We start from the raw sequence: 22,792 nt of genomic DNA on the forward strand, positions 1-22,792 counted from the left end.
TATTGCAGCAGTACTAAAGGAGAGTCTTAATGGTGGGGGTCGCACACTTAATAGAATATATTTAACTGTGGGAGCAGGGCCGTAGCCAGGGTTCCGAAATAGGGGAGGTCGGGCGCCGCCGAAAAAAAATTGAGCTTTTTTTCCCCCCTTTTTAAGCCATATTTAGAGTAATATATCATTTTAAATCAACATTAGGATTATACTGTTGTGATGTCATTATTCAGTATATTCTCTTTCATGTCACCACCTGCTCAGCTCTCATTTGGGGCGTTTGAAGCTCAATTTGGGCCGTTTGAAGCCCAATTTGGGCCATTTGAAGCCAGATTTGGGCCGTTTGAAGCCCTATTTGGGTCGTTTAAAGCCAGATTTGGGCCGTTTGAAGCCTGATTTGGGCCATTTGAAGCCCAATTTGGGCCAAGTCCAATTTTACAATGAGATGCACCCACTTTAAACCTGAATAAAGTAATAAAACCACTAGTAAACCAGTAGGCGGCGCCTGGCCTGCTGTTCAGTGAGTGGCCTGGCCTGGCCTGCAAAAAAAAAAAAAAAAAAAAATTTTTTTTTTTTTTGGCAGGCTGAAATATCAGGGGAGGTCCGGACCGGCTTAAAGCCCCAATCAGTAAGATTTTTGACATTTTTTACTGAAATATAACTGCTTTTTAGTCACAGGACATGGTAGATTGACTTTTAATAGGGAGACCCTCGTCTTTATTTATCCCACACCGCCCTTCATTGGCCAGCACTGGGACTAAGCAGTTTGTCTGTCACGTCCCGTAGCAAGAAAAAAGAAAAAAGAAAACCATGCGCGCATGCGCTGTACAGCGGAAGCGCTGTGTTCATGAAAACGAGGAAGTAACTCGATTCGGATTTGCTACGAAAATGATGTTTCACGGAACTATGGATTATTATTTCATCACGTGGTGAGTACCCGATGTCACAACATGTACATAGAGCTTCTGGCGCTGTGTTTTGTTGACTTTGAACGGCGATATCGTTATCGATACTAATGCACGCAGAGGGCGCAGTGGAAAACTTACTGAGTGGGGCTTTAAAGTATCACATCCCAAACTCACACATCTATTTTGTCTTCTACCATACAGGGACATGAATGTTACATCTATATTCAGATAACTGTGGCTCTGATTTGCCTTTTATACTGCTTGCTTCATAATTTCAGTCATCTAAATGTCTAAAATGTAAAATGAAGCCCTGCTTTATAGTGATTTTAGAACAGCTAAGAGTCCCTGACAAACCCTGTTCGGGGGGGGGGGGGGGGACTGGGGGGGAATAGCGTGATCCTCCCACGCGCTACATCCTGCCGGTGAAACCCCTCGCTGTCAGGTGAAAAGAAGTGGCTGGTGATTGCACATGTAACGGAGGAAGCATGTGCTACTGTACAAGAAGGGGGGGGTGGAGCAACGACCGGGAAAGCACAGGGAATTGGCCAAGTACAAATGGGGAGAAAAATCCAAAAGAGAAATAATAAATAAAAAAGAGGTGCTGTTATTCAATGCAAAACGATAACACACCATTTTATTCAAATGAAAACAATCCAAATGTTTAACATATTAGCAGGGGTAACAGTGGTGATTCTCAGTTATCACATTCGTATTTAAATATTGTTATTTATTATTGTTATTGTTATTGTTATGCAGCCACAGGTTTATTGGGTATTTTTCCATGGCTTGTAATGTGTGTTTCATTCTGGTTTCCCCGTACTGACCGTGGTCTTGTCAGTGTTGACGGGGACGTCATACATCTCGTTGAGGTGGTTGTCCAGGAGGCTCTGCTGGGAGTGAGCCTGGATGATCTGGCTCAGGGTCTTCCTGCTCAGCTGCTTGGGGGGCAGAGCTGGGGGCTGGCCATCCACCCCCTCTGGAGACCTGGGGGGGGGGGGCAGAGAGACAGGGACAGAGAGACAGAGAGAGATAGAGGAGAGAGAGATGGGGGGATATGATAATTGTTTTGCATTGTAATTGTTTTACTTTGGAAGATTTAATAACTGTTTAGTGTTTGATGCAATGAGTAGCTTCACCCAAGCAATCTGATTGGGTAAACAGTAACACATGTTCCAACTGTGCTGATAATTCAGATAAATCTGCACTTTGCTCGCTGCTACACCACAACTTGTGGTAACCAGGGAGATGATCTGTCTCATTTTCTGCTGATTTTTTATTTGAATGTATTATAGATACGTAGATAGACAGACAGAACCATCTAGACACACACACAAACATACAGGTAGAGAGACACATTTAGTTAATGTTCTAGCTGAAGGCCTTCCTGTTTGTTAAAGAGGTGCGGTTGGAGAGCGAGAGAGAAATAGACAGAGCGAAAGACAGAAGAGAAGAGAGAAAATAATGGATGGTATGAGAGAAAGAGAATAGCATTGTGTTACTTATACACAAGACACAAATTCAGCCCAATATTAATACGATTTGGTCGCAGGTGACACATTTTCAGTGTCGGGCCCAAATAACGACAAATGGCCGTCTTTACCTCTTGTAGTGTGACAGAATCTAAGACTAGCGTCGGGGCGTCTGGGACGCCTCACGACACCCTGACGAAAAGACTGGCATGCTAGTCTTTTTTGTGCGGCTGAATAATTTTCTTGACCTGTTTGACAACTATTACGACAAGGTCCTTTTGACTTCAGCTTGAAGTGCGGAGAAACACAGTGCGTCCCCGCCCCGTAACCATAGCAACTCACTCACTCTGTCTGCCTGATGAGAGAGAAGAGGGAGAGCCGCAGCAGCATGCTGTGAGCTACACAATCTATTCTTTTGTAGGCTACAAATATAACAGGCTAGATTTTGTAACGCTATTTCTCATTTTCTGCTGTGGTGCTGTGCTGTCTGTCTTGCCTGCCCGTGCGCTGTCAGTCATGTTTTCACTCCGTGAAGTTATCAATTATGATTTTGTTTTTCTCTGCGTGAGAAAATGGACTTGTGGCGTGCGTATCGTTCCTGATGTTCTGCGTCAGAGTGGGCAGTCCTGGTCAGGATCAGACTTGTCGTGTTGCCACTCTCCTGGCCAAGATGTGTCACATATTTTTGGCAGAATGATAGCCTCGTCTGACATGGTGACATCGTGAACGAAAAACTATATGGTGTAGTCGGATCCCATTACAGTGCATTAACCTCAATAAAAGGTTGCAAAAGGAAGTGATTTTTTTTCTCTCCACATAATTCAGAGAATAAAAAGGCAGTGTGTGTGTGTGTGTGTGTGTGTGTGTGTGGTGAGGTGATACAAAATGGTCAGTCAGGTAGGGCTTTCAGCTCACCCTCAGGGGGGCACAACCAGTCATTGCACTCTCTGTCAGTGCATGTATCTGCATGCAGGTGTGTGTGTGTGTGTGCTCACACACACACACACACACACACACACACACACACACACACACACACACACACACACACACACACACACACACACACACACACACACACACACACACACACACATGTGAGTGTGTTTTAAAGGCACTCTAGGGGAGTGAGCACCAGTCAAACTAAGTGCATGTCCTTTGTTTTGGCTGCCACTGCTGGTGCCACTTTGTGTCTTAAACACACACACACACACGCGCACACACACACACACACACACACACACACACACACACACACACACACAGACACACACACACACACACACACACACACACACACACACACACACACACACACACACATTTATGATGGGTCAGAATGAGGTCAGGCATTCAGAAGGAGGGCAGGGCATAGCAGGTCTGAGCTCCTCTGTACTGCACATCACATTACATTCACTTACCCACAACACAGCACAGACGGGCCAGATGGATGTTTCAGTGACATTTAAAAGCCATGCTGCATTACCATTTCATACCACATCACAACATAGCCAAGGGCGTGGCATGAGGAGAGTTAGTGAGGAGGTGGCCGAGCCCAAAACAGGCATCTATAAGTAACTAAGGCCCAAATGGACCATTTAGACTTAACAGGTCATGCAACTTACAGTATACGCAGATTGTAGCCAGGCCCGGATGCAATTTCAACATCAAAATCACTGTGTGCACATGAAACAAAAACTATGTCTACATGTGTAATACAGATTTTTAAAAAGTGCAATAGCTACTAACAGTAGTCTTTATTTGTGAAAAGGGATATCACGTGTATTGAAGTGTGTGTGTTCCACTGGATACTGTCTGAGGAAGAGAGAGCAGGTGATGATGTCATCTTTTGGCTCTGTGACAAAGAGATGAGCCAACAACTTGGCACAGCATGTATGTTTGTTTCTGTGCATGTGCGTGTGTGTGTGTGTGTGGGTGTGCGTGTGTGTGTGCGTGTGTGTGTGTGTGTGTGTGTGTGCGCGCGTGTGTGTTTGTTTGTGTGTGTGCGCGTGTGTTTGTTTGTTTGTGTGTGTGCGCGTGCCATGCATGCATGTGTGAATGCGTCTACAGAGAAGCTTTGTAGGTAGCGGAACTGCCACTGTAATGTTACTTAACCAGCCTGATTTCCAACTGAGTCGTGTTCCATCTCTCTCTCTGTTTGGTTCTCTCTCACACACTCCCACTGTGAGAGCACACAATATTACGCCATATCTGCAGTGCATCTCCAGGCTCTCTCGGATCACAGAGAACACAGCAGACCAAGGGGAGGACTTGCTAAGTGTTTATACTTTACAGTACATCAGCTTTGTGAAGACTGGTGACAATAGGATTTCTACATCCCACAGGCTATGATACAACATTTGAACCAATGTAAATGTAATTTTGCAGCATCCATTATAATCATCAAGTCAAGTCAAGTCAAATGTATTTGCATTGCCCTAATTCACAAGCCTGTCTCAGAGGACGTTATGCACAAATGACATCACTGGTCCACAACTTAACTCAAATCAACTGTCAAACTAAATGAATGCCTGCAAAACTGTTTACAGTTTTCGGACATGTGTGAGATCATGTGCAAAATAAATCAGCCTTGTTTTTTGGAGAAGTCCTCCTTTAAATAATGGCAACTAGACAATGGTAGTGAAAATTGGTGGGTCATTATTCTATATGTTCTGTGTAATCTCACAGTTGTTACGCACAAATCTAGTTGTAACTATAATATCTGGGCGTATCCCTTTAAGGGGTCGCTAAAGTGAACACACAGACACCAAAGAAAGGACATCAAAATTAGCCAATAGGCAAAATTGTGTGATTTTTATAGTTAGCCTATATTTAGAAAAAAAATCTCACGCCACAGTTTCACTGAGCTAAATTCAGCTAAATTTACTAGATATTTTATAGTGTGCAAGCACTATAAGCACATGTAGGGTGACACACACGCATGCACACACACACACACACACACACACACGCCTGGTTAAGCCCTGCTGGAGAACCTCTCGCCCCGGCTACCCCAGCCATAAACACATTTTACAGCCTGTTTTTCAAAGGGTTCATCTTTCCATTTAGGCCCGTTAAGTGACACTGGGAGAGGGTGTGTGAACTGTCGGTGGAAGCCACAGACACACAGGCAGACGCTTTCAATCCAGCCGTCAGCGAGCCAGCCAGACAGAGTGGCACTAGCACTGATGAGTTCAATTCAAACTAAAAATTAAAAGGCGGTTGTTTTGTTGGAGGGTGTGTCATTTATAAGATGACATTTTCAGATTTTTTTTTTGCAGTGGAATCTATTGCTCTGCCACTAAGTCAAAGCTTTTTTCTTTCTCTTTGCCCCCTGAATTTCCCCCAAAGAGAAACAGTTATAAAGTTAGGAGAGGACGGAAGAGGAGAGGAAAGCATGGAGGGATAAAAAAGAGAGTGATGAAGGGCAGGAGAGAGCCAGAGCCGCTACTACGGTGAGAAACAACATCATGTGCGTGTGTGCGCACACACACACACACACAAAGCTGGACTAGCCAAACCACTTAGTAAAATTTGTCTTTTTATCCATCCCTCTAGATATTGACATGTTTCCCATCTTAAGGAGCAGTTTTATCCAGAGAAACTTATCGTTAAGCAGGAAGGGCTTAGCTCTTGCTCATGGATATTCTGTTAGAGCAGATGGTCTTTGATAGGGATCAAATCAGTGATGTTTACATTGCAGGACAGTCTCTCTAGGTAGAACCACACATTTAACCTATTTATACACTAAAGTGTGTTTTAAAATACATTTCGCAGTCATTAGTCAAAACTTTAAATCTAGTAAAGCATACAGTCTCTCATAGCTGGTGTTCTCTATGGGCCAGTGCTTTGCATATAGATGGAAAAATGAATGGCGGATGAAAACCCTTGGTTCGTATGCTGAATGTGGAAGAGGGCGTGACGTTAGATAGAATCCAAAATCCCTTCTCTCTCCCAGTTTACCAGAGATTTATTACTTAACTAGCAATGTACCCCGTGTTGCCCGGGTTAAATAGGCACAAAGCAATACAGGATTTTCCAGGTGGTTCCAGGACTTTCCAACCTGTGCACATGACTTTCCCCAGATCATAACCCACCTCCATGCAATCCGACCTGCGGAGTGGGCGTCCATAGAAGACAGACATACAGACGAAGACAGACATACAGACACACAGACACCTTCAACTTTATTACCAGTATGTAGATTAATGTGTCTTGACTTTCCCTATATCGAGAGCCAAAGAAGACGTCACTTCCTGCCTCACGATGCGTACCAAGGTCTTAAAAAAATATGAATGGTGGTGAACGGTAAGAGACAATACTTTTTTTTTTATCCCGCTTGAATTGTGCCATGAGTCCACATGTATTTATTTTTGTCAATTTAAAAGATAACTATGCATGTCAAGAAAGTCTCAGTTTGTCCTGAAACTGAAACATAAGGTTTAGTTTTGTATGAAACCGCTCAATTGACTGCATCTCTCATGTCGCACAATATACATCACGCCAACAACATGGCCTGGTGGGAGAGATGTCACTTATGCGACTGGTTGTGCATAGTCTTTCTGATTTATAACTTATAGTGCCACAGATTTACCACAAAGCTTTCTTGACTTGCAAAGTTATATTTTAAATTGACAAACATTATGTGTACCCCGTGGCACAATTCAGAACAAAACAAGTAACGTATCTCTCCATTCACCAGAAAAACACCATGACATGACAATATATTATAACTCGTCTGGCCATAGAATGGGCAAGATATACCAGAAGTATTACTTTGACCCATCTAAAATCATGTGACATGTCGCATATTTACATTATAGCTCCGAGCCAAGTAGCCTACAACGACATTGGGCTCCACTACAACAGCATTTAATGTCGGAAGACTAAATTAGCAACAGGCGGACACTGGAACTAGGTCACAGACGGGTCATGAGTCACATGATTTTAGATGGGTCAAAGTCATATTTCTGATATATCTTGCGCATTGTGTGGCCGGCCGAGTTGTAATATATTGTCATGTCATGGTGTTTTGGGGTCATTAATAAACAAGATTGATTGTTATTTTTCTATAATTTGTTGGGTAGTGCTATTTTACATTGAGGTTAACGGGGAGAGGCTTGTGTTTTCCCCCTAAAAGGGGGCGGGAACATGTGCCGCCAGCAGCCGCCTACAAAATGACGTATTGCGATCTGGTGTATAGTGGTAACATTGCCAGGCAGCAGGATTCACACAAGAACAAGATCATGTCGTCAAGCAACAAATCCATCTTGCATTAGGACCAATCAGCCTCCGAGGAAGGAGGAGGCGGTCCTAACTGGTTGAAGTTAGCCTGTGATAGACAGATGGTTCATCCAATCACCTGCTCACATTTGTTTTACTTCGTTTCGAACTCAAGCTCTCACTAGTGCCTTAAACGCTGCAACGCAGCCCTATGGAAGACTGTTATTTTGCTCCAAAATTACTTTTCATTAAAACCTGACCACCCACCCGTAGGTGGCATGGTACCCCCTGGGACTGACACGGATCCACGTGACTACGTCACGTCCTGCCAGCCCAGGGATAATCACTTACGCTTTCTTCCAGCCGCTGATAAGACGTGTTTTCTGAAAGCTCCACGGTTAACTAGGAGTTAGCTTTTTTTACATAGCTTAGATACTAGGCTCGTTCCGGCTCATTTGCCCACTTCAAGAGGGTCGCGTGGACGGGATAAAGCAGGCTTCGGGGACCCGACCCTGTACCCTTCACCCTGCGGCGTCGGAACAAGTCATCAAAGCTAAGAGTATCTTCCTTAGTTAACTGTTTATTGCTACCGCCGTGTAGCTCTACTGCTATCGCCGTATAGTGGTTATTGCTGCCGCTGTGTAGCTTTGCTTCGCTCCCCTGGCTGGGGCAGCATTTTCGTTTGAGGGCCGATTTAGGTCCGCGCTCAAACTGTTAAGCTTTGCATACGTGCAAATAGCTTGTACCACGTAGCACAGGAACAAAGAGGCTAAGTAGCCCAGTTGTTACAGATAGCTACCTTGGCACCCGTGCGGGTAGCTTTCGTGTGCTAGGTACTTTAGGCGCCGGCTTTAGAGCGCGCGCGTTAGATAGTTAGCTAGTTTGCTCAGTGCAGCTAGCTTGGACTACCTTGTAGCACTCTAGCTATCTGGCTGCGTCCCCAGACAGGGTAACGCACCCGGTTTTGTGGCAGATAGCTAACGTGCACACGTGCAGTTAGTGTCTGTGTGCTAAGTACTTCGCGCCAGCTACCTCTGTGTAGGGCGCGCCTTAAGCAGAGTAGTAGCTAGAAGCCATGCTCTTCAGTTAGCTAGATAGCTAGCTTGCTCCCGTGCAGCCAGTATCTAGTGATGTGTAGCACTCCAGTTCTTACCGTTGCAGGCTTAGCTTGCACGTTAACCCCATTATTCCTGTTAGCAGAGAGAGGGGGGAACAGCTAGGTGCTGTATTAGCTGTGAGGCTACGCTGGCCGGTTACGACCGGCACAATTAATTTGATGTGTGCGTGCCTAAGGGCAGGAGCACGCCGCACAGGCGTTGATGTGACCTACATAAATGTAGTGTAGCTTTACTGGCGTCTGGGATTTTAGCTGGGCGATTCGCTAGCTAGGTGAGCTCGCCCCGCACCTTGTGTGGGCCGCTTCTCTCAGTACTTACGCCATCTTAGCCAGCTTGCTTGTCTGCTAAGTGTTGCTTGCCTCGTGCAATTAGCATCTACTAGATTGCAACTCCCTTTGAGGAGTTTCTTCTGAGATTGACTAGCTTCGCGGGCCGCTGGCCTTTGCTTGCGGTCACGCTTGCTTCCCCGTGTTACTCAGGGTAGAGACGCGCTGCACCGGCCTGTACGCAGGCTTGTGTTAGCGCACGCTTGTCTCTCAGTGCTTATGCTAGCTTAGCTAGTGGCTTCCACGTCTGTTCTCTCGGGTTAACAGGTTGTGGGTATTGGTGCCCCCCCTTCGGGATGGGCTATTGCCGCTTACGTTACCATTGCACGCGCACGTTCGCTAGCCTCCGGGTTGCTTACTGTCTAGCCTGTGCTTCTTGCTAGCCTGCTAGCTGGCTTAAGCAGTACTCCCGCTAATAGGGTGCGCCCTGCGGGAGCTTACTATTAGTGGTTAGCTTCCTGCTTCCTCTTGCTACTGAGCAGGGAAGGTCAGGGAGGGGATGGGCCGTGTGTAAAACTACTTGGCCGAGTATGAATCGGCACGTTAAGTGCGTGTTCTGCCTTGGGCACGAGCACGCTGCACAGGCGCCTTGAACCCTCGGTCTTGTCCGCAGCTAAGCTCTTGAGAGCTGACCAAGGTCCGCTCTCAAAGAAGTGTGAAAGCTAGCTTGCCTTGCATAGGTGCAGATAGCAATTTTTAGTACTGTTTAGCACAGAACGATAGTATTTTGCAGATAGCTGGCGTGCACCCGTGCAGTTAGTATCTGTGTGCTAAGTACATTGGGCGCGAGCTACCTCTGCTACAATAGACATACTGCTCCTTGCTGGCGCTACGCGTCCAGCAGGGCTTACAGCTCGCCAAGGTCTGGGCTCAGTGCCAGCCTTTGGCTTGTAGCTCTAAGGACAAGCCCACCGCCCTTGGTGCCCAAGGCCCGGGGTGGTTGGGAGCTCTCCATGGGTCGCACTCCCGTGTTGGGGCGCCCCCTGCAAGTGCAGGGAGCCTGGCTGGGGGCACAGCGCACCTTGGTCCATGGCCACGGCCTGGCCTCGGTTGGCAGCGCCCAGGTCAAGCCCACCGGTTGGCTCACCAAGGCTGGGCTTAGTTCCAGCCTGCGGCTTGTAGCTTTAGACCCACCGTCCTCGGTGCCCAAGGCCCGAGTTCGGTCGGGAGCTCGCCCAGGGTCTCATACCCAGCATCAAGGCTCGCCTTGGTCCATGGCTACGGCCTGGCCTCGGCTAGAGGCTCCTAGGACAGCCCACCATCAATGGCACCAACGGCTCATTGCTGGTCGGGAGCTCGCCTGGGGGCCGCACTGTCGGACAAGTCCACGTGCGTCTCGAGAAAGAACGTTACCTCCGCAGTCCCCCCAGCCTGCCAAAGGCGCACGGCAGGGGGGGGGGGGGGTTTACTTCGATACAACAGCGCGTCAGTAGGCGGAGCTTGCGTAAGAAGTTCTCCCCCAGCATGCACAGCTTCTACGGAACTGTCCATGCGGCGGGGGGGCGTAGCCTCTCACGTCCCGCCCCCCCATCAGGGCACCGGATCGAAAGGTCCCGGTGCCCAGCAATATGCTCATGACTATACTTTCAGGGATCATTTCTATAGTTTCTAACTTGAGAAATGTGTTTCTAAAATGTTCAGTCTCGCTATCCACGATGTTGAGATGGTGATACTCTTTTCTGAGCGCGAAGCGGGCAGAGAGACTTGATTCAGTTCATATGCTCTCTGCTTTTGATGACCGTTCACTGTCTCCTATGGGGACATTGAGGAAGAGAGTATGATCCGAGTGGGAGAAAAAAACGGGTTCCGCTCCTGTGGCCACAAGAGACCATCTTGTCCAACAGGCTCGATGCCTGGGAGCATCTATGTTCCCCGTCCCCATTACGGCGCACCCTCCAGAGGGGATACGCGCTACAGTTTGCCCACCCACGTTCGACGGGACCCCCGATCTGGCCGTGGAGGAGGACGCCATGGACGGCTCCATGCGTCCAAAATTGGACCTTCGGCGTCTCAAGTGGTGTGCGTGGAGGCAGCCGTGGCTCCCCTCCGCGCGAGGGGGATCCGCGTCTTCCTATATCTCGACGACGTTCTCTTAGCGGCCGACTCGAGGGTCCGTGCCGCGGAACATACCAAGGTGGTGACCGATCACCGGCAAACCTTAGGGTTTTGGTGAACTGGCAGAAGAGTTGCCTCGTCCCAGCGCAGGCGGCGACCTTCCTGGGGCTCGAGCTATACTTCCTGCGAGCCTTTCGCCAGAGCGACAGGCTCGCACGGTTCGGACAGCAAGCCAAGGACGTTAGGTCTGTGCCCTCGGTGTCAGTGCATCAGTGCACAGTGATGTTGGGCCTGATGGCCTCAGCACTGCATGTGCTCCCGCTAGGGAGGCTACACATGCTCTCGTGGTCCAAATATGGTTCTCAGGCTTCGCCTGGACTCGGCCGGGGACCGTCATCGCAGGGTTCCTCTGACAGGTCAGGCCTGGCAGGCGCTGGCTATATGGGCGGACCCCCGTTACCTCTCGAGAGGTACTCGGTGGGGCCCTGTCCCGCTCAGGATGGTGATTCGCACAGACGCCTCCCTCTGGGGAGGGGGTGCGATTTGCGGGCATTTTTCGGCGAACGGCCGGTGGGAGGCTCAGGAGCTTCGCCACATAAACGTGCTAGAGCTGAAGGCGATTCGCCGGGCTCTGCCTCAGGACAAGCCCACCATCAATGGCGCCGTGGGCCCATTGTTGGTTGGGAGCTCTCTTGGGGACCGCACTGCCGGACAAGTCCGCGTGCGGCCAGACTCGAAAGAGAACGTTGCCTCCGCAGTCCCCCCGGCCTGCGGAGGTAACACTTCCAGCGGCTCACACATGGGCACCATGTGCTGATTCGCTCGGACAATAGGGCAGCGATCGCCCACCTGAACAAACAGGGCGGTGTGCGGTCGGGGGCGCTGAACCATAGCGGGGATTCACCTGTGGGTGTATCCCCGTCTCCTTTCAGTGTCAGCGGTCTATCTGCCGGGACGGCGGAGTTACGACCGGCCTGCTGTCTCGAGGCAATCCCCGTTATACGGAGTGGTGCCTCCACCCTCGGGTGATGGAACAGGTTTGGGCCAGGGTTGGTCGCGCCTGCATCGATCTCTCGCATCGCGCGACACACTGCCCACTGTGGTTCTCGATCCAGGAGGACAGCCCCCGTTAGGTCATGACGCGCTAAAAGCGCACGCGTGGCCGAGGGAGGGGCACTATGCATTTCCCCCGACCCCCCTGATCCGTCAGGTGTTGGACAGGGTGAGGGAACAGCGCCTCCGGCTCGTTTTAGTCTGTTTTGGCCCAGGCAGACATGGTTTGCGGACCTGGTCTCCCTGGTGCAAGATCCGCCATGGGCGTTGCCGGTACGGGCCGATCGCCTATCCCAGGCGGAGGGGGAGGTGTTCCACCCCTCCCCAGGCAGGTGGAAGCTAGCGGTCTGGCTCCTGAACCGGACCAGTTGCTAGCCCAGGGCTTGCCTGATAATGTGGGATGCACTATGCAGCAAGTAAGGGCGTGGATCCAGTGAACTGCAGTGTGCGACCAGTTCTCTGTTTCCTTCAGAGCCTGCCTGACGCGGGTCAGTCCCCGCAGTCGTTAAGGTGTACGTAGCCGCGATTCTGCTTGCCATATGGGAATTGAAGGGAGCCCCGTGGGGGCGTACCCTTTGGTCTTGCGCTTCATGAAGGGGGCGCGTAAACTGCGCCCGCCGTCGCGGTGCGTTTTTTCCCCAAATCGGACCTGGTTACGGTGCTGGACGGGCTAACGGGTCATCCGTTTGAGCCCTTGGACTCCGCCGATTTAAGGGTTCTGTCTTTAAAGACCGCGCTGCTGCTGGCCTTGTCGTCAGGAAAGAGAGTTGGTGACCTGATTGCCCTCTCGGTGCAGCAGGCCTGTGTGGTTTTGGGACCTAACCCGGCTTACCAACCTAAGATTATTAATGTCAGCTTTAGGTCTATGGTCATAGACTTATCAGCATTCTGTCCCCCGCCGTTCAGTTAGAGACGGGTGAGGAGAGACGTTTGCTCATGCTGTGCCCCGTAAGGGCGCTCTTGGCCTATGTGGCCAGGACGCGTTCTTTACGCATTACAGATCAGCTGTTGGTTTGCTTTGGGCAAAGGGCCCAGGGCGGACCCCTGTCCAAGGATCGCTTATCACACTGGATAGTGGAGGCGATCGCGTTGGCATACTCTGCCGTGGGCAAGGTTCCCCCAGAGGGTATCAGGGCGCATTCTACGCGAGGTGTTGCGACATCCTCTGCGTTGTTGCGTGGTGTGTCGGTGGAGGACATGTGTGCCGCGGCCTCATGGTCCTCTCATCACATTTTTGTCAGGTACTACAGTCTCGACGTGTCCAGTTCGCAGTTCGCGCACGCGGTGCTGTCGGTGGCAAGAAAGTAGTATCGTTGCCACTCTAATATGTCAGACGGTTAGGCATAAACGTTGCCATATGGCCGTGGTTCACCGGTGCCTTTCGGGTCGCCCTGTGGGGTGCTCCCGGCAGCAAGGTCGGTTGAATGGAGGCACTAGTGAGAGCTTGAGTTCGAAACGAAGTAAAACATTAGGGTTGTCCTACAACCCAGGTTTTACGAGTGAGAACGAGAGCTCTCACTACCCAGCCTTGCTGTGTCGATGCGTCACGGGGTGCGTCGGATCTCAGCGGGCTGGAAGAAATTAGAGTGATTATCCCTGGGCTGGCAGGACGTGACGTAGTCACGTGGATCCGTGTCAGTCCCAGGGGGTACCACGCCACCTACGGGTGGGTGGTCAGGTTTTAATGAAAAGTAATTTTGGAGCAAAATAACAGTCTTCCATAGGGCTGCGTTGCAGCGTTTAAGGCACTAGTGAGAGCTCTCGTTCTCACTCGTAAAACCTGGGTTGTAGGACAACCCTAATGTTTTAAGTGCGTGCCGTTTTTAACCCATTTCTAAGATCTGTGAAACAAATCATCTGGCAGCGTCAGGTTAACATAGTGGTACATGGTCTGACAAGTTTGGGAACCTCTGATCGAAACTAAACACCATCCTCCCCAAGTTTTCCTCAGTCAATCTGCAGTGTGTGTGAGCGTCCAGTGGCGGTCAGACTTACGGGGTGGAGTCCAAGCTGATGCTGTTTGCCTGTGTGGATGACGCCGACTTGTGATTGGAGGAGAAGACGGGCAGACTGGGTGAAGAGTGGATCACGTGATCGACCAGGTGGCCGACGGATGACGGGCGCAGACGTGTGCCCTCCTGCACAAACAGAGAATTCCTGCCGCGTGCACGCACACACACACACACACACACACACACACACACACAAGCCTTAGATATGGATTATACCTGATTTATACAACAGGTAGTTTCGGCCGAGCAATTTGATTGGACAAGAGGGATCCTACCAGTGCCGATATTTCATGATAACGCACTGGCGCTTCACTGTGTGTAGATCACTCCGCTTCACAGCTGCCCTAATCAACAAAATGCTTCACAGCTGTAGAGTAGACAGTAGTAAAGTAGACAGCCTGCAGTTAATTAGGCTGATTAGGCTACATTTTCGGCAAAGCAGAAAGCTGAGGGAACTATTTTTGTTGGCGGAGGTATAAATAGAGAAATCATATATTTTCTCAGCTTTTTGTCATTTTTTTAATCAGCTTTGTTTAATAGAACTGTTGTATAAAAGCAATATCACACTCGAGGTCATGCTGTTGTTGTCTAATATCGTCACTGCATGTCATACGTAGGCACTCATGTCATACGTAGGCACTCATGTCATACGTAGGCACTCATGTCATACGACCGAATCACAGCAGTGCCGATATTAGCCAACAACAGCACTCCCTCTCGTGTGATATATATATATATATATATATATATATATATATATATATATATATATATATATATATATATACACATATATATACATATATATAATATATACATACATATACACACACATATATATATATATATATGTATGTATATACGTATGTATGTATGTATGTATGTATATATATACATAAGTAAAAAAATAAGTAAAAAATAAGTTCTTCAGCGCACACCAGGGTAGGAAAATAGACACTTTATTAACTTTTAGGCTACGTTAAAAACAGGAAACAAGGCGAACAACGTGTTTCACAAAGTGCTTCATCAGGTTCGCTAATATAACATATAACATATATACATATAAATGAAAAAAGATGAATACACATACACTGCAAATTGAGCTTTACAGTTATTTTAGAACAGCTTTTTAACAACGCAAAGCGGAGATTATCATATTTTCTAACGGTTTTGGTAAATGGTAAATGGACTGCATTTATATAGCGCTTTTATCCAAAGTGCTTTACAATGTGCCTACATTCACCCATTCACACACCGAAGGCGGCCAGCTGCCACGCAGGGTGCTGGCACAGCCATCGGGAGCAATTCAGGGTTCAGTGTCTTGCCCAAGGACACTTCGACATGCGGACTGGAGCAGCCGGGGATCGAACGACCAACCTTCTGATTAGTGGACGACGCGCCCTACCTCCTGAGCCACAGCCGCCCCTTTGAACTGAAAGCGAAATTAAACTAGCCCCATAGAGAGCCGCAGGAATGAGTCCGGAAAACATTGATGCTAACACTCCCGGTTCTTCACGGTTTTCGCCTATGGGATTTTTGAATGGGTTTTTGGCACGATGCTTCAAATAAGGTCTGTTGTTAACACAAGCTTATTCAAACGCAAACCAGTGTTCAGCAGGATAATCTTCACACATGAGGACTACTTTTATGAGTTTTTAAGCTTTTACGTGCCGTTAAAAGGGCGGCTAGCTAGCAAACGGCTAAATGAGACTACACTGTTGAGTCGACAGTTCATCACTTCAAGTCGTCATCACTTCAAAGGACGAACACGGAAATTATCTTTCCCTCACCTGGTTCAGCCCGGGGTAATCAGTGCACAGCAGCGCACACATCAACAACACTCCAGGTTGAGTGGTGACGTGACGTGGAAGCCTATGCGACTGTGTGTAGTTCTGGATTAGCTTAGCACGAGCGTTTTACTTCTAGGGCTCACATTTACGCTTCAAAACTCATGAAAGTGGTCCTCGTGTGTGAAGATTATCCCGCTGAACACTGGTTCGCGGTTGATTAAGCTTGCGTTGCCCAGAGACCTTATTTGAAGCATTGCGCCAAAAACTCATTCAAAAATCCCATAGGCAGAAACAGTGAAGAACCATGGAGTCCGGGACTTCCGCGTTCCAACTATAAAAATCCGTCAACCCTGCGGCTCTCTATTATGCACTCCAGTTAGTACGATGGTAATTGGACTCACTGGTTGGGCGTCCCGGGTGGAGAGCGTGTGGGCAGGCTCTGGGTCTCCAGTCTCTCATCTGATAGGCTGTTTCTGCTGACCGCCTCCCAGTCTGTCCCGCCCAACAACTTCCTGGCCAATGGCTTGCTGGGAGACCTGCTTAGACCAGGAAATGCATTCGGTTGTGTGACCAAATTCAAAAATAATTATAAAACGGGTCAGGTCAGTTCTTATAGTACATATGGAACTTCAGAGGCTTGTTATTGTTCCAATTCAAACACATTAGTATTACCTGGCAAACACTCTGTCCTTGATGCCTTTGTCCTTTCCATACTGCACCGATTGCACCTCTGTCCGCCCGCTACAGAGACAAACAATAGAAAACAACAATCAGTCCTCTGTCTGCCCACTACAGAGACAAACAATAGAAAACAACAATCAGTCCTCTGTCTGCCCGCTACAGAGACAAACAATAGAAAACAACAATCAGTCCTCTGTCTGCCCACTACAGAGACAAACAATAGAAAACAACAATCAGTCCTCTGTCTGCCCGCTACAGAGACAAACAATAGAAAACAACAATCAGTCCTCTGTCTGCCCGCTACAGAGACAAACAATAGAAAACAACAATCAGTCCTCTGTCTGCCCGCTACAGAGACAAACAATAGAAAACAACAATCAGTCCTCTGTCTGCCCGCTACAGAGACAAACAATAGAAAACAACAATCAGTCCTCTGTCTGCCCGCTACAGAGACAAACAATAGAAAACAACAATCAGTCCTCTGTCTGCCCACTACAGAGACAAACAATAGAAAACAACAATCAGTCCTCTGTCTGCCCGCTACAGAGACAAACAATAGAAAACAACAATCAGTCCTCTGTCTGCCCACTACAGAGACAAACAATAGAAAACAACAATCAGTCCTCTGTCTGCCCGCTACAGAGACAAACAATAGAAAACAACAATCAGTCCTCTGTCTGCCCGCTACAGAGACAAACAATAGAAAACAACAATCAGTCCTCTGTCTGCCCGCTACAGAGACAAACAATAGAAAACAACAATCAGTCCTCTGTCTGCCCACTACAGAGACAAACAATAGAAAACAACAATCAGTCCTCTGTCTGCCCGCTACAGAGACAAACAATAGAAAACAACAATCAGTCCTCTGTCTGCCCGCTACAGAGACAAACAATAGAAAACAACAATCAGTCCTCTGTCTGCCCACTACAGAGACAAACAATAGAAAACAACAATCAGTCCTCTGTCTGCCCGCTACAGAGACAAACAATAGAAAACAACAATCAGTCCTCTGTCTGCCCGCTACAGAGACAAACAATAGAAAACAACAATCAGTCCTCTGTCTGCCCACTACAGAGACAAACAATAGAAAACAACAATCAGTCCTCTGTCTGCCCGCTACAGAGACAAACAATAGAAAACAACAATCAGTCCTCTGTCCGCCCGCTACAGAGACAAACAATAGAAAACAACAATCAGTCCTCTGTCTGCCCACTACAGAGACAAACAATAGAAAACAACAATCAGTCCTCTGTCTGCCCACTACAGAGACAAACAATAGAAAACAACCATCAGTCCTCTGTCTGCCCACTACAGAGACAAACAATAGAAAACAACAATCAGTCCTCTGTCTGCCCACTACAGAGACAAACAATAGAAAACAACAATCAGTCCTCTGTCTGCCCACTACAGAGACAAACAATAGAAAACAACTATCAGTCCTCTGCCTGCCCGCTACAGAGACAAACAATAGAAAACAACTATCAGTCCTCTGTCCTCTGAGTTGTCATTATGACTCCATCTCATTATGTTTATTGTTTTACCTTTTATTAATTGTACTATTTTATATTCTACATTTGTGCTCACATGGTAAGCACTTTGGTCAACTGCGATTGTTTTAAATGTGCTATACAAATAAACCTTGCCTTTGAATTGCCTATGAAGAAAGGTGACTTTGAAACAAAGTTCTTCTAAAGTTTTGCATGCAAATTGAGCACTCACTCGTGTGGCTATACTGCACCTTATAAAAAGTAGGCTATTTTCTGAAACCAAGTCAATGACGATGATAATGTTATTAAAAGCAGACTACAGCTGATTGGCACACCATGCTCGAACTGGCTTTCTGAAAGGACAACAGGCTAATTAAACTTCACAAGCGCAGCTGGGAATATTTTGCTTAACTTGATTAAACTGGAAGAAAAGGTGAGGATATATTATTGTTAGTTACTGTACCTGTAGCCTTCATGTGAGAACTGAAAGGCCTTGCCAGTGTTCTTTTAATAGGCTACGTCCATGTTGTTGAATTGAGCACTTTTATTCAAAGCAGCATGTATCCGCTTCACAGAGAAATGAATGAACCCAGAAGCTTGCATTTCGGGTCGTTGTTTGATTGACCGGTCATAGAAGCATGGTTGGCACAGGGAATTTATGGCAATATCGAGATTATAGGCTATAGTCTGCTATCAATTGTTTTTAAGATCAATAAACACAGATCTAATATTTGACCGGAATTTATTCCAATTGTCCGGGAAACTGAAATCATGTCGGACACGTTGACTGGGACCGTTTGGTGGTGTGAGTGTGTGTGTGTGGTCTCCACTCGGTCTCACCAGTATCTGAACTTGGAGCCCAGAGTGAAGTAGTGTGCAAAGAAGTTCTTGTGTGGCGGGACGGGCCGGTCCAGCCTGAAGAAGGTGTGGTGCTCCACGCAGGCCTTCCACAGGTTCTTACAGGCCCGGTAGTTCACCATGTTGAACCCCAGCAGCGTCTCCCGGGACTCGTTCTGAACAGGGACACAACCACAACACCTTACAGCAGAGTTGGGACACTTTGATGATAGAGAGCGCCACCATTTTATTTTCTTCACTACTGTACCAGAGGGCCAGATTGTGAGATGCACTTCCACCAGTAGACTGTAACCCCATCACTCAATTACCCAATTCTTCTCCTTCTTCTCTATACGCTCCTAAGTGGAGCGAAGGGGACAAGCACACTGCGTTAACGGGCTCTGGGCACTCTTCCTGCGATTGTTTCTGGAGCAAGTGTTTTTTTACGGGGTGGCTTGCTCGCCCCACGCCCAATCACCCAATTATAGCTACCAATTTGAAGAAAATAATTAAATATATACTGGTAATCAAAGTTTATTATATCAACATTTAGAAAAGGGTTGGACTACCCTATCAGAAAATGCTACCTTATGTGTAAAGGGGAGACTCCTGGGGATGGGTACCCATTCTCATTTAGATATCTTGAGGTGAGAGGTTAAGGGACCCCTTTGAAAATGGCCAAAATTGAGCCTAACTTTGGAGCGTTATAGTGACACTACAAATCAAATAGCTGTAGCATGCTTAGTTTTAAAGCCAGAGCGAAGTGGTACCTACCAACCATGTCATGCTAGCTTGTCAGGAAGGTGGCTAAATAATGCTACATTTTCGTGAGGGGAAAAAAACATTTTCAAAGGGGTCCTCTTTTTCACAGCCTAATGTTGGCAGGTGTGTGTGTGTGTGTGTGTGTGTGTGTGTGTATGTGTGTGTGTGTGTGTGTGTGTGTGTGTGTGTGTGTGTGTTTTGAACCAGTAGCCTTATATTGTTATTTAGCCTTTCTGATGCTGCTATTGCATGGTTAAATCACACCATTTTATTTCATGGGGGGGGGGTTAGGTTAGGCGTTGGTATCCGCATGGGCCTTTATCACAGCTGCCACTTTGTGTCTAAAAGGCAGGGTGAACACAGGTGCAACCAACTCACTAATTAGGGCCCCACCACTGGAACACCTAAAGGTCTGGAAGTTGGAAACCCTAATTAATGTTTTGGTGCACCTGTGCTACTTCCTGCCTTTTATACACAAAATGCTGCTGTGAAAAAGGCCTAATGGAGTGGTCCACCGGAAATGTGGTTTGGTACATACTACATGGTGGTACTTGGTCTGAAACGTTTGGGAACTCCTGCTCTAGATGCATTCAGGAAACAGACAAAGGGGAAGGGGGAGAGAGAAAACAAAAAAAGCACCATGTCATTAAAGTTTGAAAATGTTAAATCTCAGTAATGTCTCTGCAGGAAGGGAAGGCGGGAAGGGAGGGAGGAGGAAAAACAAATGGTGTTTTTATTGGTGGCATCAGTTCGAAGAGCAGCATAAAGGATTAAACAGGCTGACTGGCAGAATAACTGACCCTTTTCACGGGGGCCATTTTGTGTCGAAAAGGCAGAATAAACACAGGTGGAAGCAAAACACTAATGAGGGTTTCCAAATTCCAATCATGGAAGTTGGAAACCCTCATTAGTGTTTTGCTTGCACCTGTGTATACCCTGCCTTTTCGACACAAAATGGCCCCCGTGAGAAGGGTCTATCGTCATGGCTGACCTGGCTGACAGACAGGATCAACTACTTCTTCATCCCATTCCTCACTAAAGACTTGAGGTGGTGGAGGTGGAGTGGAGAGGGATCTGTGTGTGTGTGTGTGTGTGTGTGTGTGTGTGTGTGTGTGTGTGTGTGTGTGTGTGTGCATGCACACGTACGTAAGCGCACATGCGTGTGTGTCCACCTACCGCCTCTCTTCTCAGCTGGATGAAGAACTGTTTGCACTTGAAGGAGATTTTCACTATTTTCAACCTGAGAGCAGGAAAGGACAAACATGCAAAAGGGAAGGTTAGTGTCACTGCAGTCACAGAGAGTCAGTGAAAAAGTAGCAGCGTAAAGCCTCAGACAGACACACCGGGCTGACAGCAACCAACTAGTGGCAACGAAGGCCGACTGTCGCGTTGCCTCACGTCTCCTGTGTGGGGCCAGACATTTGCACTTGAACACACCCCAAAGACTACAGCCGACAGTCAACAGTAGCACGTAGGTTCTGCGCCTGCGTGAGACTGGACTGTGGATATATCAACTAGATACCAGATATATACATACATGAAACAAAGCAGCGTTTGCCCACCATTTTTACACGATTCTCGCTCATCACCACTTGGACGGTTTCGTAATATAGCCATTTCTAATGGAGCAATATGTCTGAGCAAAAGCAAACAGCACTGGTGTTGTCAGCCCTTGCACTGGTGTTGTCAGCCCTTGCCTGGTCTTTTGCTTGCGGAAGAAGAAAGGAAGAGGCGGAGGGAGAAAAAAAGGAGGAACTCACTAAATGGGTGATTTTATACAGCGACAGGTTCAAGGCCACGTCGTCGTAAAAATATGTGTATTGAAATGATCGGATGAGATGAAGTTGAAATGAGAAGAATGTTTTGTGTGCGCCCTCTCTTCTCCTGCACTGCTTCACTCACCGTGCTCACCAGCCAATCAGAGTGATTTCTGTCACCGACTGGCCAACGCAAATCGTCCGGAAAAGCCGCTGACTAGAGCCAACGGTGCAGAACACACCGTTGGCTTGGTGTGTCTGGGGCTTAAAATGTGCAAAAATTCATGGTTTTGTGTGTGTGTGTGTGTGTGTGTGTGTGTGTGTGTGTGTGTGTGTGTGTGTGTGTGTGCGCGCACGCGCGCGCGCGCGCATGCACACGTGCATCTATGTGTGGTATAGTGGTGAAGAAGTTGTCCCTGATGTTCTCTGTCATACATACAAACTACACACACACACACACACACACACACACACGCACGCACGCACGCATGCAAACACACACACACACACACACTGAAATGCAAGAGGCTGCACACTGTATATTCATATTACTACACTAATGAAGACATTCCATGGACTTTCATTGTCATTTCACTTTCCCTATTTCCATAGGAAGTGAACATGGCTAAGACTGTACTGCTAAAACATGTCCTGCAGGCAGCGGTAAACATGAGGCTGCCCACCTGAAACAGGTCCAAAAATCAACCTGGCTAAATCAGCTATATTGAGATAATGACATTTCATTGTGATGGTGTTTGTGTAAATCAGCCAGATTGAGATAATGACATTTCATTGTGATGGTGTTTGTGTAAATCAGCTATATTGAGATAATGACATTTCATTGTGATGGTGTTTGTGTAAATCAGCCATATTGAGATAATGACATTTCATTGTGATGGTGTTTGTGTAAATCAGCCATATTGAGATAATGACATTTCATTGTGATGGTGTTTGTGTAAATCAGCCAGATTGAGATAATGACATTTGATTCTGATGGTGTTTCATGTGTGTAAGTGTTAGCAGCATGGAGCTGACCAATGGATCAATCGCCAAAAAACTTGTCTATTATTTTAGATGTGGTTTCAAATCCTATTTCTCCCCTCTCTGCCTGTAAGTCCATGTGAAATCTAATAATCATGCATCTGATCTAATAAAGCAGAAATGGCATACAAATAATCATAAAAACAGAAGTAAAAGAACCCCCCCCCCACACACACACACGATATAAGAGCCAGTAACATAATCTGTTCCTACAGCTCTGTTGCTGCTCTGACTCATCACTCCCTACTAAATATATTTTACATACTTACTCACACACACGCA

General features: G+C 47.4%; 1 protein-coding gene across 3 annotated transcripts in view; it reads right to left on the reverse strand.

Moving 5' to 3' along the window:
- Nucleotides 1–22,792, reverse strand: part of ptpn4a (protein tyrosine phosphatase non-receptor type 4a) — a 153,184-nt gene that overhangs the window by 20,053 nt on the left and 110,339 nt on the right. For 2 of the 3 annotated variants that reach the window (XM_083638849.1, XM_083638847.1), the window contains exons 11-16: nucleotides 20,889–20,952; nucleotides 18,954–19,126; nucleotides 16,618–16,686; nucleotides 16,347–16,484; nucleotides 14,139–14,300; nucleotides 1,724–1,883 (exon numbers count right to left, since the gene is read on the reverse strand). In XM_083638849.1, the coding sequence (XP_083494975.1) occupies nucleotides 1,724–1,883; nucleotides 14,139–14,300; nucleotides 16,347–16,484; nucleotides 16,618–16,686; nucleotides 18,954–19,126; nucleotides 20,889–20,952 (766 nt within the window). The remainder of the gene's footprint in view (nucleotides 1–1,723; nucleotides 1,884–14,138; nucleotides 14,301–16,346; nucleotides 16,485–16,617; nucleotides 16,687–18,953; nucleotides 19,127–20,888; nucleotides 20,953–22,792) is intronic. The other variant, XM_083638848.1, reaches the window with a different exon arrangement.

Source organism: Poromitra crassiceps, assembly GCF_964638095.1.
Source record: "Poromitra crassiceps genome assembly, chromosome: 6".
Lineage (NCBI taxonomy): Eukaryota > Metazoa > Chordata > Actinopteri > Beryciformes > Melamphaidae > Poromitra > Poromitra crassiceps.